This window comes from Cygnus olor, chromosome 8, assembly GCF_009769625.2.
Source record: "Cygnus olor isolate bCygOlo1 chromosome 8, bCygOlo1.pri.v2, whole genome shotgun sequence".
Lineage (NCBI taxonomy): Eukaryota > Metazoa > Chordata > Aves > Anseriformes > Anatidae > Cygnus > Cygnus olor.
Window position 1 is genome coordinate 2,987,518 of NC_049176.1, and position 14,325 is coordinate 3,001,842.

The window sequence follows — 14,325 nt, forward strand, 5'->3', positions numbered from 1 at the left end:
TATTGAAATAGGTGTGTAAGAAGCATAAAATGTTCAAATGTTAGAGAGCCTGATGTGTAGCTGCTAAGTATTTTATTTAATTATTTTTTTTAGTCAGAGATGTAGAAGCTTTCAGTTTTAATTTCCATATCCACTGTAGTATCTGACTCAAGAGCTAGTCCAGATTATTCAACACTTTCCATGGTCTTCAAAGAGAACAGAAGGCCCTCGGCAATTTCAAGAATAGACCCTGATTTTCACTACTGTCTCGCAGTTTGGATGTATTTTCATTTACCCTCTTGTTCTAGGCTTCAGGAAGGGGCCTGCTAAACGTTAAAATGCTCTTTCCATGTACTTCATTCCTAGCAGGTTATAGGAGCATGTTCTCCAGTCCTAGAATTCCATTTACTCCTAGCATGTTATAAAGTGTTGAAATTTTTAAAATAAGACTAGAGACAGCAAATAAAGATACAATTACCTCTTTGAGAAGTCTCCCTATCATGGCTCCGTTATCATGGGAACATAATGGGGCACAAAGATGATGAATTCTGCTGCGCAAGTTAAGGCCTGATTATCCAAGTTGTATATATAGCTGATGTGTCCTTACAATGAAAAAATCCAAGTGAAATCAGTGAGAATAATCATAAGATCCAGGATCATATATTGAATAAGTTGTATAATTAGGTACATACTGATAAGCTATTATGATTTTTTTTAATAGAAATTGATGTATAGAAATTTCTCTCTTAAAAATCAAGCATCCAGTCTTTATCTCATTCACACTCTTTTCTTAGTACATGCACTTTTTTTAGTGCACAAAAATAATTTCATACTAAATATTTACTTCTAAACAAAGGCATTTCATTAACATTGGTGCTTTCTCCTGATTATAGAAAAGAAATTTAGAAATTAAATGCTAATGATTGATCCCATGGTGCTTAGAAGGTGTAAACTGAAAGTGACTGTAGCGCCCATTGTGTTTTTTTCAAGTGAATGCTAGCACACACAGTATATTTGAACTTAGAAATATAATTTGAGTGTCCTTCCTTGGCAGAAAGTCATTCCCATCTCAACATGCCACCCTGGCAGCTTTTGCAGCAGTGTATATTTCGGTGAGTAATCAACTCTATTCATTTTCATTTATATAAGACAAAAGTTAGAATGCCATTTGCTGTACATTTTACAGTGAAGTGTTGCCTGGATATTCTGAGTGGATATAAGTTTTTATTGTGTCAATTCGAAAGCAAAATGAAATTACTAACAGCTAAAATAAAGCATCTCTATTAAGAATACAGAAAAGATGCAACGCTTCACACTCTTTTTAAAGAAGCAACATTATCCATTGTGGTGGAGTGTAATATAATATAAATAATCAAAGTAATATAAATATAGATGTAATGCCTCAAGTTATTCACGTATAAAATGCAGTGCTTATCTGTCTCATAGGGTAATAATTTAACTTACCATTCACATGTGTTATATGTTTTGCCTTTCCTTTGCTGCTGTCTTCACACAATTCGCTGTTTTTAAACTTTAGGCATTAAGGTACAAACATTTATGTGATCTAGTTTCACTTGACCTCCATAGAATTGCATCATGGATGAACTGGCACAACCACTCTCAGAGGCCTCAAAGGTGCTACTGCAAAGCAAGTGAATAAAAGCCATCAGTAACTAGCAGAAAATAATAGGACATGCTTCAGTGATGACAGCTGATTTCCCACATATGACTAATAACATTTTTTCATTATGGGGGCCAATATTTGTATGTTAACATTTATTTGAAGTTAAAAAAAAATGTAATTTTCCATCATTCATGCTATAAAAATCCGAAGGAAAAAAAAAAAAGCAACAATAGCAACCAGTTAATCAAACTAGTAATAGAATTCTGCATGTACTGAGAGCTTGCCAGTATTTATTCAGCCCAGGAAAACGCCAGAATTTGCAATAATACTCATAAACAACCTCAACTAAATTTTTTTGACCTCCCTGACATCATGGCCCCCAGTTGAGAAATGGCTCTCTAAAGCATCTGGTGGTGGCTTTTGTTAGAACAGGTTATTGCTTTCATCTGGCATGACATCTGGCTTCTGTATTTCAGACATGGTGATTGCTTAGTCACATTTACAGAACACTTAGGCTCTGACTGTGAACATTATTTAGGCATAAAATCTTTATCCTAATTAACACCAATAAGCAACATTGCCTATGTTTTCAGAAATCCATTCCTTGTGATTTCAAATCTTTCTACGGTAATTGAGCAGATTTTAAGAAGGCTGCTAAATAAAATTAGTTAAACTGATTACTTGCAACAGTACTGTATAACAGTGATTTATGTGTGAAAGAAATACTGAATGCTAGAAATTCATATCTTCTCAAGTAAATGTAAGTTTCTTTAAACACTATTTCATCTCTTTCTTTTTTTAAGATGTACTTCAATTCTACGTTAACAGATTCCTCAAAACTTCTGAAACCACTCTTGGTCTTTGCTTTTATCATCTGTGGAATTATATGTGGTCTGACTCGTATCACCCAGTATAAGAATCATCCAGTTGATGTTTATTGTGGCTTTCTCATAGGAGGAGGAATTGCTCTCTATTTGGTAAATATAACATAGATGTAGTTATGTTTTAGAAAATAAAATTGATAAGTCTGTAATAAAACTATTGGTATTTTTAATAAAAATATTTCATCAGGGTTACATGCCATAATGAAGAATACAGTCCAAATGTGTTGAAGATGGTGATGTTAGGGGGTAATCTCTTCTAAAAATAAACAGAAAAAAGCAAATATGTATTTCAATTTGAAGTGCCGTAAGAATGCACAAAGTGGTATATAATAGTCTAGCACTATGCAGAAACAGCTCTACCATAATGCACTTTATTGAAGATACTCATCTTTTCTACTCCACACTTACAAGCATAAGACAAGAAAAATATTAAACATTATTTGTTGCCAGTATGAGTTTACACTGCCACCATTAGCTTTATAGTCTCAAAATTAGTTTAATTAGTGTACAGCAACTCAACTGAGTGAATTGCCAAACCTGCAGGAAATCAAAGGTACTATTACACCCCTGTGGTCCTTTGGAGCTCTTGGGGAGGTTATGAAGGGGATGTAGGATGCCCATGCCTATGGTCTTTGTCTGCACTGGGTTGAAACAGATGGAGCACATTGGAAGGGTGCTGTAAAGGAATATGTAAGATAGGCCTGTTTGTATCTACCAGTAGGAAGCTTATACAGCTTTTGCTTCCTGCTCTCAATACATCTCCAGCATGACTGTTGCTGTTCTAGCTGCTCAGCACAGTGTCATCCAAGGTGCCTGTGAGCAATCAGGAACTTCTGCTGACAATGTGGTAGTGAACAGAACAGTTTTAACAACCAGTGGGATGGTTTTTGACCCCCCCAAGAGGTCAATGATGAATTTGAGTATAATACTAAAACAAGTTCATAACTCGTCCCCCATTTTTTCTGTGATGTAATAGTCTAAGGCATGTGCAGATGGTCTACAAAGGTGGCCAGAAGAAAAATGGCTTTCACAGAGGCAACAGTGATGGCAACCAGGGTAGATAATAAAAACCCAATGAGCTACTAAAGTCAGTTCCTACAATTGCGTTGTGAGAAGAAAGGCACGATGTTGAGAATATTATTTCAAATGATTAAGCTGTTGTAGACTCTCATAAATGGAGCTGTTGTTTTCATGTTTGAAATCCACAAACAAGCGTGGTCTTTGTTAGGTTTTCCTTTAAACTATTGCATGACAACATACATCAAAGAGGTGCATTGTCCTGGAAACCCAGTAGTCAGTAAATCTACCCTTAAAAATACACACCAATAAGAGGAAAGGGATGGAAAATATTGTGAAACTACAAATAACTCTGAAAAGAACAAGTAACCTAAGTGATTGAGTGAGGCATTTGAGCCTTTCATACAATATTCTCTCAGTGGAATCTTTTAAAAATGACAGCATTTTACAATGAGTCTGCTGAATAAAAAAATGTTGTATAACTAAATCTTGTTACAGTTCTGCACAGCTTGAAAAGCAATTGATTCAAAGCTGATAAATTGTTCTATCATGTAGATATTGTATTACATGGTTATTATGCAGTAGAAAGGGCAGAATCACGGAACAACTTGAGCTGGAACAAGATTCAGTAAATCAGAGCAGACAGTAGTGTAGTTGTTAAATAGCTTCGCCCAGAAAACTGCGAACATTAATTTTCATAGTTTCAAAACAAAACATTCTTTGTTTAACTGTATCTGTTGTTTTATAAAATGAGGAACACTGAAGGAGGGTAAATCTTTTCCCTAACAATTTATTGCCATGAAATAAATAGTTATATAAATAACAAGTGTCCTTTTTATCCTACTGAAACTGCTACGTACCAGATTGAGGACAGAATTTGGCATAAAGATAAGGATAGGCTCATTAGGAAAGGTAACATACCCTTGTCAGTTAAACTGGACTAATTCTATCACTCAATATTTAAAGGCAGAAGAATATAATTAAAATACCTAAAAATGTCTCATTTTTCCATAACTAGTTGTTCATGCTTCTGTTCAAATATCAGGGCCTGTATGCGGTGGGAAACTTCTTGCCAAGTGAGGAGAATGTGTTTCACCAGAATTTTCACAGAGAACCCCTGAGGTCTTTGACAGACCTCAGTCAAGATGCCAACAGAATCCTGCCAGGTAAAAATGGAAGCAGCACTGATGGCATTGCCTCTCACCGTTCAGAAAGTATCCTGAACAGAAACCACAGAGATTCTGGGTCTCTGACTAACATCAAGAGAGCAAATGCTGATGTAGAAATCATAACACCACGAAGCCCAATGGGAAAGGAAAACATGGTTACTTTCAGTAACACTTTGCCAAGAGTCAACACGCCATCCTTGGAAGATCCAGCAAGACGAAATGCAACAATTCATGCATCAATGGATTCTGCCCGCTCCAAACAGCTGCTTTCCCAGTGGAAGAATAAGAACGAAAGCCGAAAGTTGTCACTGCAAGTAATAGAGACTGAATCTGGCCAGTCACCACCAAGAGCTATTGAAATGAGGTCAAGCTCAGAGCCTTCCAGAGTGGGTGTAAATGGTGATCATCATGGCCCAAGTAGCCAATACCTGAAAATTCAACCTGGCAGTGTACCAGGTTGTAACAACTCAGGTCTTTCTGGTGGGCCAAGGGTCTCTATTCAGTCACGTCCTGGCTCTTCCCAGTTAGTGCATATTCCTGAAGAGACTCAGGAAAATGTGAACACGTCTCCCAAAAGCAGTTCAGCTAGAGCTAAATGGCTGAAAGCTGCTGAGAAGAGTGTTGCATGTAGAAGCAACAGCCAGCCACGAATCATGCAAGTAATAGCCATGTCTAAGCAGCAAGGAGTGCTTCAAGGCAGTCCAAAGGGTTCAGAGGGAAGCACAGTCACTTGTACAGGAGCCATTAGATATAAAACCTTGACAGACCACGAGCCAAGCAGCATTGTCAGAGTCGAGGCCCATCCAGAAAACAACAGACCTGTAATTCAGATGCCATCAGAAGGTGAAGGAAGTGGGTCATGGAAATGGAAAGGTCCTGAAAAAGTCACCCTTCGTCAGACATATGAGCTAAATGATCTCAACAGAGACTCTGAGAGCTGTGACTCCTTAAAAGACAGTTATGGGTCAGGTGACAGGAAAAGGAGCAACATAGATAACAGTGAGCATCACCATCACGGAATCACTACAATAAGAGTCACACCTGTGGAGGGAAGTGAGATTGGCTCAGAGACCCTGTCCATTTCTTCTAGCCGGGACTCAACACTTCGAAGAAAAGGTAACATAATTTTAATCCCTGAACGAGGGAGCAGTCCAGAGAACACCAGAAACATCTTCTATAAAGGCACATCCCCCACACGAGCATACAAAGAATGAGAGGAGACATATCAGCTGGTCCGTACCACCACAAAGGAAACACATCCTCACACAGGTTCTGCTCTGTTTGTTTAGAGCTGATATTTACCTTTGATGTGCCAAATTACTGACCAGCAGCCCAACTGTTATTGAACACTGCTGGTTTGCAATGTGCATGAGCCTGTGGAAATCATGTGGTGGGGGGAAAAGCACAATGCCAGAACCTAACTAATGTGAAACATTTTCATGCAACTTGTTTTTTCAGACTCGAAACATTTATCTGAGGGTGATGTCAATCAAAAAATAGTCTTGAACACAGACACTTTATTTCCTGAATGTGCCAACTTTTTATTTTATTTATATTTGTGTCCAAAATCAACTGATTTTTTCATAGCAAATGCTGTATGTGTGGTATATATTCACCTTTGCAGAATTTGCACCACATCTTTAATACAGGATGGTGCTGATAACTTTACATGTTTTGAAAATTTGCATACTTATTAGACTCTACAAACACATGGCATATTGATGTGCAGTTACTTTAAAATAATATTGCTAATACTATGATGATGCTGGCTGCATTCATTTAGCATAAGAAATATTTACAGCTTTGTTATAGTGGATCTGTCACATTCAAAGACTGCAAAGATTTTGTGTAGTTCTTTAAGATGTCTACTGCAACAAAAAAATGTGTGGGTGATGTTCCATTAGAATGGAATACCTATCTATTTTGAATAGTTTTGCTGCTACTGCTCAACTTTTATTTAAGAACAGGTGCTACTAATGAAGACGCTGCTTCTTAGTGGGCTAACTTGTAGAACTGTTTAAAATTATGTTTTTAAGGGGTCTTTTAAAGTACTACAAGTAATTCAGATTTTGCATTTTTAAATCTCTCATTCTGTCCTTCAGCAACCTTTCATTTTTTCTGTTAGTTTATGACTTTATAATGTGTGACACCAATAACTGCAAAATGTGCAGACATGAAAGGTGAGCCATGAGCAAATAAAAATAAACCACCAGTATCCTGATCAGCTTCAAGGGAGACAGTAATTAATATCATAGCTCACAATTCAAAGCAGTCATTTAGCACACTTGCTTAGCATGCCACAAGAACAATCACAAGTTTCACCCCACTCACCATCATTTAGGGGATTTAAACTTTGTTTTAAAAATGGAATGCCTTGGTATTGCAAATCACTACATTAGTGTTGCGTTGTGCCACCACTACTGTTCAGGTTCTATGACACACCATCCAGAGCCTTTTTAAGGATTATATTTTTCCCCCTACCACTGCCACTTAAGAATATGGAGGGTCTCGGCACCTGAGAGAACACAGATTATTTTAGTAAATTAAGCTTGGGATGTAAAGAAAGAAAACTTGCCTGCTAAAGACCTCCATTGCCCAAAATTGTTGAACAGTCGTGCTCTGAAATGAATATGCATAGCACATCCTGGGCATGCAAGAAGAAAAGCATCATTCAATTTGGCTCTGACCTAAATAACAAACCATGGAGGAAGCCATGGGCAATGCTCATCCAGTGCAGCTCGTCATTCTCTCCTAGATTTTCAACCTGAAGAACTAATACCAAATATGTGCCTGCTCTGCTGCCAGGAAGGGAAGGAATGACTTTGCAGTCCCCTCACTGAATAAGCAGTAGGTAACAGATCAGTTCTGTTACCTGGCTTATTTAGTAGAGTGTTTTGCTCTAAAACTTCTTCTGATTTGGGGTACCAGGCAACAAGATATATACTACATAGTCAGAACCTGTCTACAGACCCTAACCCGCAGATCTCTAAGGAAAAGCCCACCCTGCTTCAGCCAACTAGGAGGTAGAAGGAAGAATTGTCCCATCCCAGGAAGATAAATAGCACAACACACATGCAGACCAAAAAAAAAAAAAACACAACAAAAACAAACAAACAAACAAAAAAACACCAAACCAAAATCCCAAACCCAACACCAAGCCTGAGAAATTGCAGAAGTAGGAGGATGGTATTTGCTAATCTGCATAGCAGAAGGGATTCATAGTCAATAGAAAGCTTTATATACTTTCCCATATACCCCAGTGCTCCAAGCTTATCTGAGGGTTGTCAGCCAACCACCAACCCTATCTAGTAATGCTTCCCCCACCTGCCCATCACCTAGTGCTGTGAAAAATATTGTCCCTTAAGGAAATGCCCACCCTTTTCCTGCTAGTAATAGACAAAGACCCCAGCATGCATGTGATAATTGGGTGGAAGTATTCTGCAGGTTACACGTAAGGAGATAGTACCCTGCAACTTCACTGGTTATGTATGTTGAAGGCACACTTTAAGGTACAATAGCTGGGACAGATAATCAGAGGTGCCGAGGAAACAAACAGACAAACAAAAAGAGTAATTTTTTTGGAAAGGTGTTCTCAGACTCTAGTATACAAATCAGGATTTGTTTTTTTTTTTTGGGGGGGGGGGTTGTTTTGTTTTGTTTTTTTCTCTCTTTTTAAAACAATATATCTTTAGACCTTGGTATTTAATACCAAATTTTGTACAAGGTTCCTAGGAATTACAAACACTTAGAGTGTAATGAAAAAAACACCTTTGGAGTTACTTTAGTCTAGGTAAATGATAAAGAAGGTAAGATTAGCTTTAAAAGGAATGGGTAAGACACAATCATTGTTGGCCTATCAATGCAGGGAAATAAAACAATCATTTGTTAGTTTGTAAGTGCAGGGCAAAAGAACATAAGGAGATGAACCTGGAAATAACAGAAAATTGAAATGGAGAATAATGGCAATAAAACATAGATTAGAAAATATTCCCTCTGGCAATTTAGCTGTTTTGGAAACTGCAGGTTTCCTGGTGGGAGTGTTTGTTCTCTATTCCTTGGTTTTACTCAGATATATATTGGCACACGTGTTGCTTTTATTACTCTAAAACTTGCTGCACTATTTCAAGTGCAGTGTGATATTTTTCCTAAGGTTTCCTATTTCTTAACAAAAGATTTTAAAGCTCTTGTGTAATCATTGAAATTGTGTTCTTTACATAAATATTGATATATTCTTTTTTACTCAAAGTGCCAAAGGCTACTGTTTTTAATAATGGCTTATCAAATTACATTACGTTAGAGAGCAGAAATGTAATAATATATACATTGGAACTCAGACCTCTGCATGTATATTTGATAAGGAGCCTTTTGTAAAATTACTCTTTGTTTACGTTCCACTGATACCTTAATTTAAAATTAAACAAATTTACAGGTGACATCTTCTTAGTGTTCTGATTTTCTTACTTGCTAACAGGCACGAATTTCTTTGTTAGGCTGTGCTTTACTGAAAAAGAAAATACTCAAAAATAAAATATGTTTTTAAATGAGAACTCTATATAAAGTATTGTGTTTAATAAAATGTTATGCAATGTTTTAAAATGGAAAAGAATTTGTAAATTGCTATAAATGTATTTTGTTAAATAAGTACAAATCAATGCTATTGTGTTTATTGTGCTAACATCATGAAAATAAAGATAAAATTATTCATTGATGTTCAGTCATCTCATCTATAGTGAAACAGAGTCCTATTCCCCTGCAAAATTATTTTTCAATATTAGGTTCCTCAGGACACATCAAAGTGGTCGTCAGTGGGAAGCCTCAAAACCTAGCATAGTAATAAGAAATCATGAGGAACAGTCTTCAGACAAGAGTGTCTCTATCTGAAAAAAAAACGTTGTGGAAAAAAAAAAAAAAGTGAATTGGGAACTTCATGCCATGTCAGAATACATTTTCTAGATCATTTTGGAGGACCAACTACAGTGCTATGCCCCTAATGCTTTTAAAGCATCTTGCTAGTGTTGGGTAGAGGTGCCGGACATGGTGAGGCCCCACTTGGATATGTGAATTAGAACAGGACAGGTGTCAGGAGCAACCCAAGAGGAAGAGCTCTCCCCAAGAGAAGGAGGTAGTATACAGGACACAGTCACTGGGTGACAAACACCCTATTGCTGCCAGCAGTGAAGACCATTACAAGTAGCAGCCTGCTGTTCAAAATACTGTCTTATCTATAAACCACAAAAGGTATGCAACAGAAAACACTGTCTCAGAGCCAATCCTGAAACACCCTGAAACTGGGCACAGCAGGGCCCTAAATGCCAGGGATGGAAGACACTACTTTAGCTGATGCATGCACAGATACTGCCAATGGCATAGTGAAGATCACCAGCAGCATCTCTGCAATACACAGCAGAAAAGCAAACTGACACTGATAAGCTTTCCCATGTGTATGCATGCCTTTGTGCAGGCTGTGTTTTGTAGTAATGCGCCTTTCCAGCAGGGTGAGCTGTCTTGGCCAGGGTGGCAGAGGGACCAGGCAGCTGATGGGACCACTGGCGCCAGCCAGGCACCACACTGCTGAGGAGTACAAGAGCATCATGTACACCCACACTGTGCTCCCAGTGAGAGCATGCTGGGGTCAAATGGTGTCATCCCAAGTTGTGGTGCAGATCTGGGTCACTTGGCTATCCATGTCCTCAAACTTTCATAACAAAATAAGACCAGGGACCCTCAGGCAAAAGCGTTGGGAAAACATTTGTTTTCCTCTGAGAGGAAAGGAAGTACATGTAGAGTTGTGATACTGCTCCTTCTGTGGTTACTGAAGAAGCACGCTGCTTGTGGTCAGGGCTGGGGAAGGTCCTGGTCACACTATATTATATCAGTAGCCAGTTTCATGAGAGACCTCTCTGGACAGCAACAGATGCCTGTGGGACAGCAGGTCATCTGCCCAAGCAAAAGGACACCTTGAATGAAGTTGTGTGAAGCCTGTGGCCTTGGGGCCAAGGTTCTGATGTCCCACTGTCTGGGACATGTATTGGTATCCTGGGAAAGCTACAGACACAGATGCCCCAGGTGTGGGTCAGAGAGACCCTAGGAAGGAGAGCAAGAGCCTGGGAGAGTCCGGGTAAGCTCCTCTTTATGCTCATGGGGACACTGTAAGGCCTCAAAAGTGTGTACTTAGTAATGGCTGGGCCAGGAGTGCTTCTCTGAAGGTCCTGCAACAAGATGGGGTTAGCTTTGTCCTGCATCTACCAGCCAGAGTGAAAAGAAAGGCAGCAGGAAAGGAGTGAAAGAAGGGAAAAAAACAAGCCAATGTTGACAGAAGTATGAGAAGACAATCTGTGTTCTACATTAAGAAAGAAATCTAGATAGAAGTCAGAACAGGAAAGAAAGCAAAATTAAGCAAGAGAGAGTTACATTTTAAGAAAATCTGTACTGAATAGGAAAATCAAGACAGGATACAGTCTGGTAAAGTGCATAACATTGCTCCTATGTGTTTCACTGCTGTAATTTGCAGTGGCGTATCATTACTCTGCTTGTATTAGGTGATGTCATGGTACAGCTCTTTTATAGGAATTCTGTATTAAGAATTATCAACCTTGTTCTGGTACACACAAAATTGAACTGTATGTCATCTTAGGGTTACTCATTCCAGGCATGCTGCAATGAGGCGGATGTGAGACAGTATGGCACTACACAAGCTGGAATTGGCCGTGGTAGGTAAAAGAGCCCCGCAGCACAGAGGCTACTCCATGGCATACACCAAAGCCTGCCTTTCCTCAGCTGAGAAAAGCTCTGCAGCCTAAGCAGCCAGTTAATTTTTCATTGTGGGGCAGATCCTCCCTTTCACTACAGTTATATCAGCTATGCTAGCATAAAGTGAGCCTCTACCACTACCACTCCAAATCTGGTGTTTTATCTCCATTTTGCACTCATAGCAGTGACTGCATGGAAAAAAAATAATAGTCCATTGCAGTTCTGGATTTGCAATTTTATTGCAAGAAGGACAAGGTCTCCCTGTGTTTGTCATTACACAGTGAGGAAAAATAGTGATTGTAACCTATATAAATGACCACAGTTACATGTCTCTATGTATAGTCATACATAGTGATCCTAGAGGCTATCGTGTGCCAAGCATCTATGTGCTAGCAGTCAGGACAGCACAGAAGTAGTGCATAACCCAAGAAAAACTTCTATACCTCAGCTGACTCAGACAGTGAGCCCTATTGTATTGACAATGTAAATCACTAGTAGTTTTATGCCCCTACAACTACAGAAACAAAAGCTGACTGACAGAGATTTCCACAGAATCACAGAATCATCTAGGTTGGAAGAGACCTCCAAGATCACCCAGTCCAACCTCTGACCTAACACTAACAAGTCCTCCACTAAACCATATCACTAAGTTCAACATCTAAACGTCTCTTAAAGACCCCCAGGGATGGTGACTCAACCACTTCCCTGGGCAGCCTATTCCAATGCCTAACAACCCTTTCAGTAAAGAAGTTCTTCCTAATATCCAACCAAAACCTCCCTTGGCGTAATGTTAGCCCATTCCCCCTCGTCCTGTCACCAGGCACGTGGGAGAAGAGACCAACCCCCACCTCACTACAGCCTCCTTTAAGGTACCTGTAGAGTGCGATAAGGTCGCCCCTGAGCCTCCTCTTCTCCAGGCTGAACAATCCCAGCTCCCTGAGCCGCTCCTCGTAAGACTTGTTCTCCAGACCCCTCACTAGCTTCGTTGCCCTTCTCTGGACTTGCTCGAGCACTCCCATGTCCTTCTTGTAGCAAGGGGCCCAAAACTGAACACAGTACTCGAGGTGCGGCCCCACCAGAGCCGATTCCAGCAAGCTGATACTGTTTCAAGGTAGTTATTTTTAACGCTCTCCATTCTCTCTCTTCCTTCCCCACTAAGAGAATAAAGGACAAAAAGATACTACAGAAGGGAAGCACAAATATTGCACAGCACCATCAGATGTAGCTTTCAAAACACAACAGTGTCCTCTAAACCAGATCAAATAATCAACACTAATAAAACCATCAATGTAAGCAGGGCTAATTAGTAACCTATACTAACAAATGCAAACAGTAGCACTTTTGACTCTCCTCTTAGTGTTAAAATTCAAAACTTTGACATCAGAAATGTTCTAGCTGGAACCTAGGAAATGTCCTAACCCTCTGTCTTAGCAGTCAGTCTGTCTTGCGCATCAAATCCAATTGACCGACGGGGAATTTGTATGAACCTTTGTACTACGTGAGCTCCACTAATTCCTTCGTTTAGAAAGCCTTTCATTCCTGCCTACTATAAGGAAAGGGGGGGGGGGGGGGGGGGGGGGGGGGGGGGGGGGAGGGCAGGGAGTGACAGTGTGAAGAGAACAAGAAAATTTGGCAGAAAGCAATCCATCAACTCCCATTAACACTGCTCTTAGGTATGGCAGCTAAGATAGGCCAATGGCTGTAAGTAGCCACTTTCTCATCATTTTACTTAACCTCCTGAGAGACAGTGATGAGATCTTATTGGATCAATTAGCATCTAAGTCTTGACAGACTATCTTATCTCAGACTTGGTTGAGATTGTTTGGCCAGATGAAGCTACAGAGCTGAAAAATACTGAGAATGACACATCTTATGATAAGAATTGGTCATTTCTTCAAGGAAGAGGGAAGATTATTTCTCTCTTACCATTTCCCTAGCAACAGGGAAAATGAGGGGTTCTTTTTCATTTATAGAAGAGACTTGATTTCACGATTACCAGAAAAAAAAAGGAAGCATCTGCTTGTAGCCCAGGCATCTTCTGAATAGCACAGGACTTTCAGTTAAAACTGTAAGAGCTTTTTAGTCTTTATATCTTATTACGGCAATTATTTCAGATAAAAGAAATTACAAAGCCTGAGGTATGGTAAGGCTTTCATCACACCATGCAGTACTCACAGTATAATCCCTCCCTAGGAGGTAACTTGCTTGACAAATACTATATGAGCCTACATAAGAGGATAAATAATTATTCATCTGCAGATAAATTCTGACATATCATCTTTCCTCTGCAACTTGACTGAAAGACATAATCAGAAAGTCCTTGATCTGTTAATGGGCAAATATCACTCTAAATCCAAACTACCTTGAAAAGTACTGAAAGCTTTTAAATGTCAATTTTCATTTTCCTCTTTTTCAGTGACGGAACTGTACTGAACTCTAAGTATCATATTGACCTAGGACTTTTTTTTTTTTTTCCATCCCATTAGTGTGCAGCAGAGTTATTTTCATTCCCACTACATTCAGCACAAGCTCTTAAGCACTGCTTTTTATCATGGAGGGTAGCCACTGTCTCAGTTGAGAGAAAGGATTAAAATGAATTATAATTAAATAACTAAATCAATATGTGAAGAATAAAAGTTCTTACCAACTGCTACTCTTGGTAATTTTTTTTTACCAACTGTTCTTCAGTCAGAGTCACTGTGTTAACTTGAAATGGACAAGCAGATAATATTGGAGAAAAAAAAATTAAATCAGCAACCTTCTACTAGAATCCCGCTGTGTAATGATTGCTGGAGTCTCACAACTAAGAATATCAGCTAGTCTCGCTCCTTATGGAGACTGAAGAAATTTTTAAGCAAGGTACTCAGGTGGTCATACAAGTAAATGACATTAAATAGAGCCT

At 39.1% G+C, this 14,325-nt stretch overlaps 1 protein-coding gene and 1 long non-coding RNA gene across 2 annotated transcripts in view; one reads left to right on the plus strand and one right to left on the minus strand.

Annotated features, from left to right (window-relative positions):
• Nucleotides 1-7,028, plus strand: part of PLPPR4 (phospholipid phosphatase related 4) — a 30,619-nt gene extending 23,591 nt beyond the window's left edge. The window contains exons 5-7 of the mRNA XM_040564807.1: nucleotides 1,034-1,091; nucleotides 2,407-2,580; nucleotides 4,550-7,028. Of these exons, the coding sequence (XP_040420741.1) occupies nucleotides 1,034-1,091; nucleotides 2,407-2,580; nucleotides 4,550-5,887 (1,570 nt within the window). The 3' untranslated portion in view covers nucleotides 5,888-7,028. The remainder of the gene's footprint in view (nucleotides 1-1,033; nucleotides 1,092-2,406; nucleotides 2,581-4,549) is intronic.
• LOC121073666 overlaps nucleotides 1-14,325 on the minus strand; it is a 56,722-nt gene that overhangs the window by 10,125 nt on the left and 32,272 nt on the right. The window contains exons 3-4 of the long non-coding RNA XR_005821859.1: nucleotides 1,444-1,620; nucleotides 458-581 (exon numbers count right to left, since the gene is read on the minus strand). This is a non-coding gene — a long non-coding RNA (uncharacterized LOC121073666). The remainder of the gene's footprint in view (nucleotides 1-457; nucleotides 582-1,443; nucleotides 1,621-14,325) is intronic.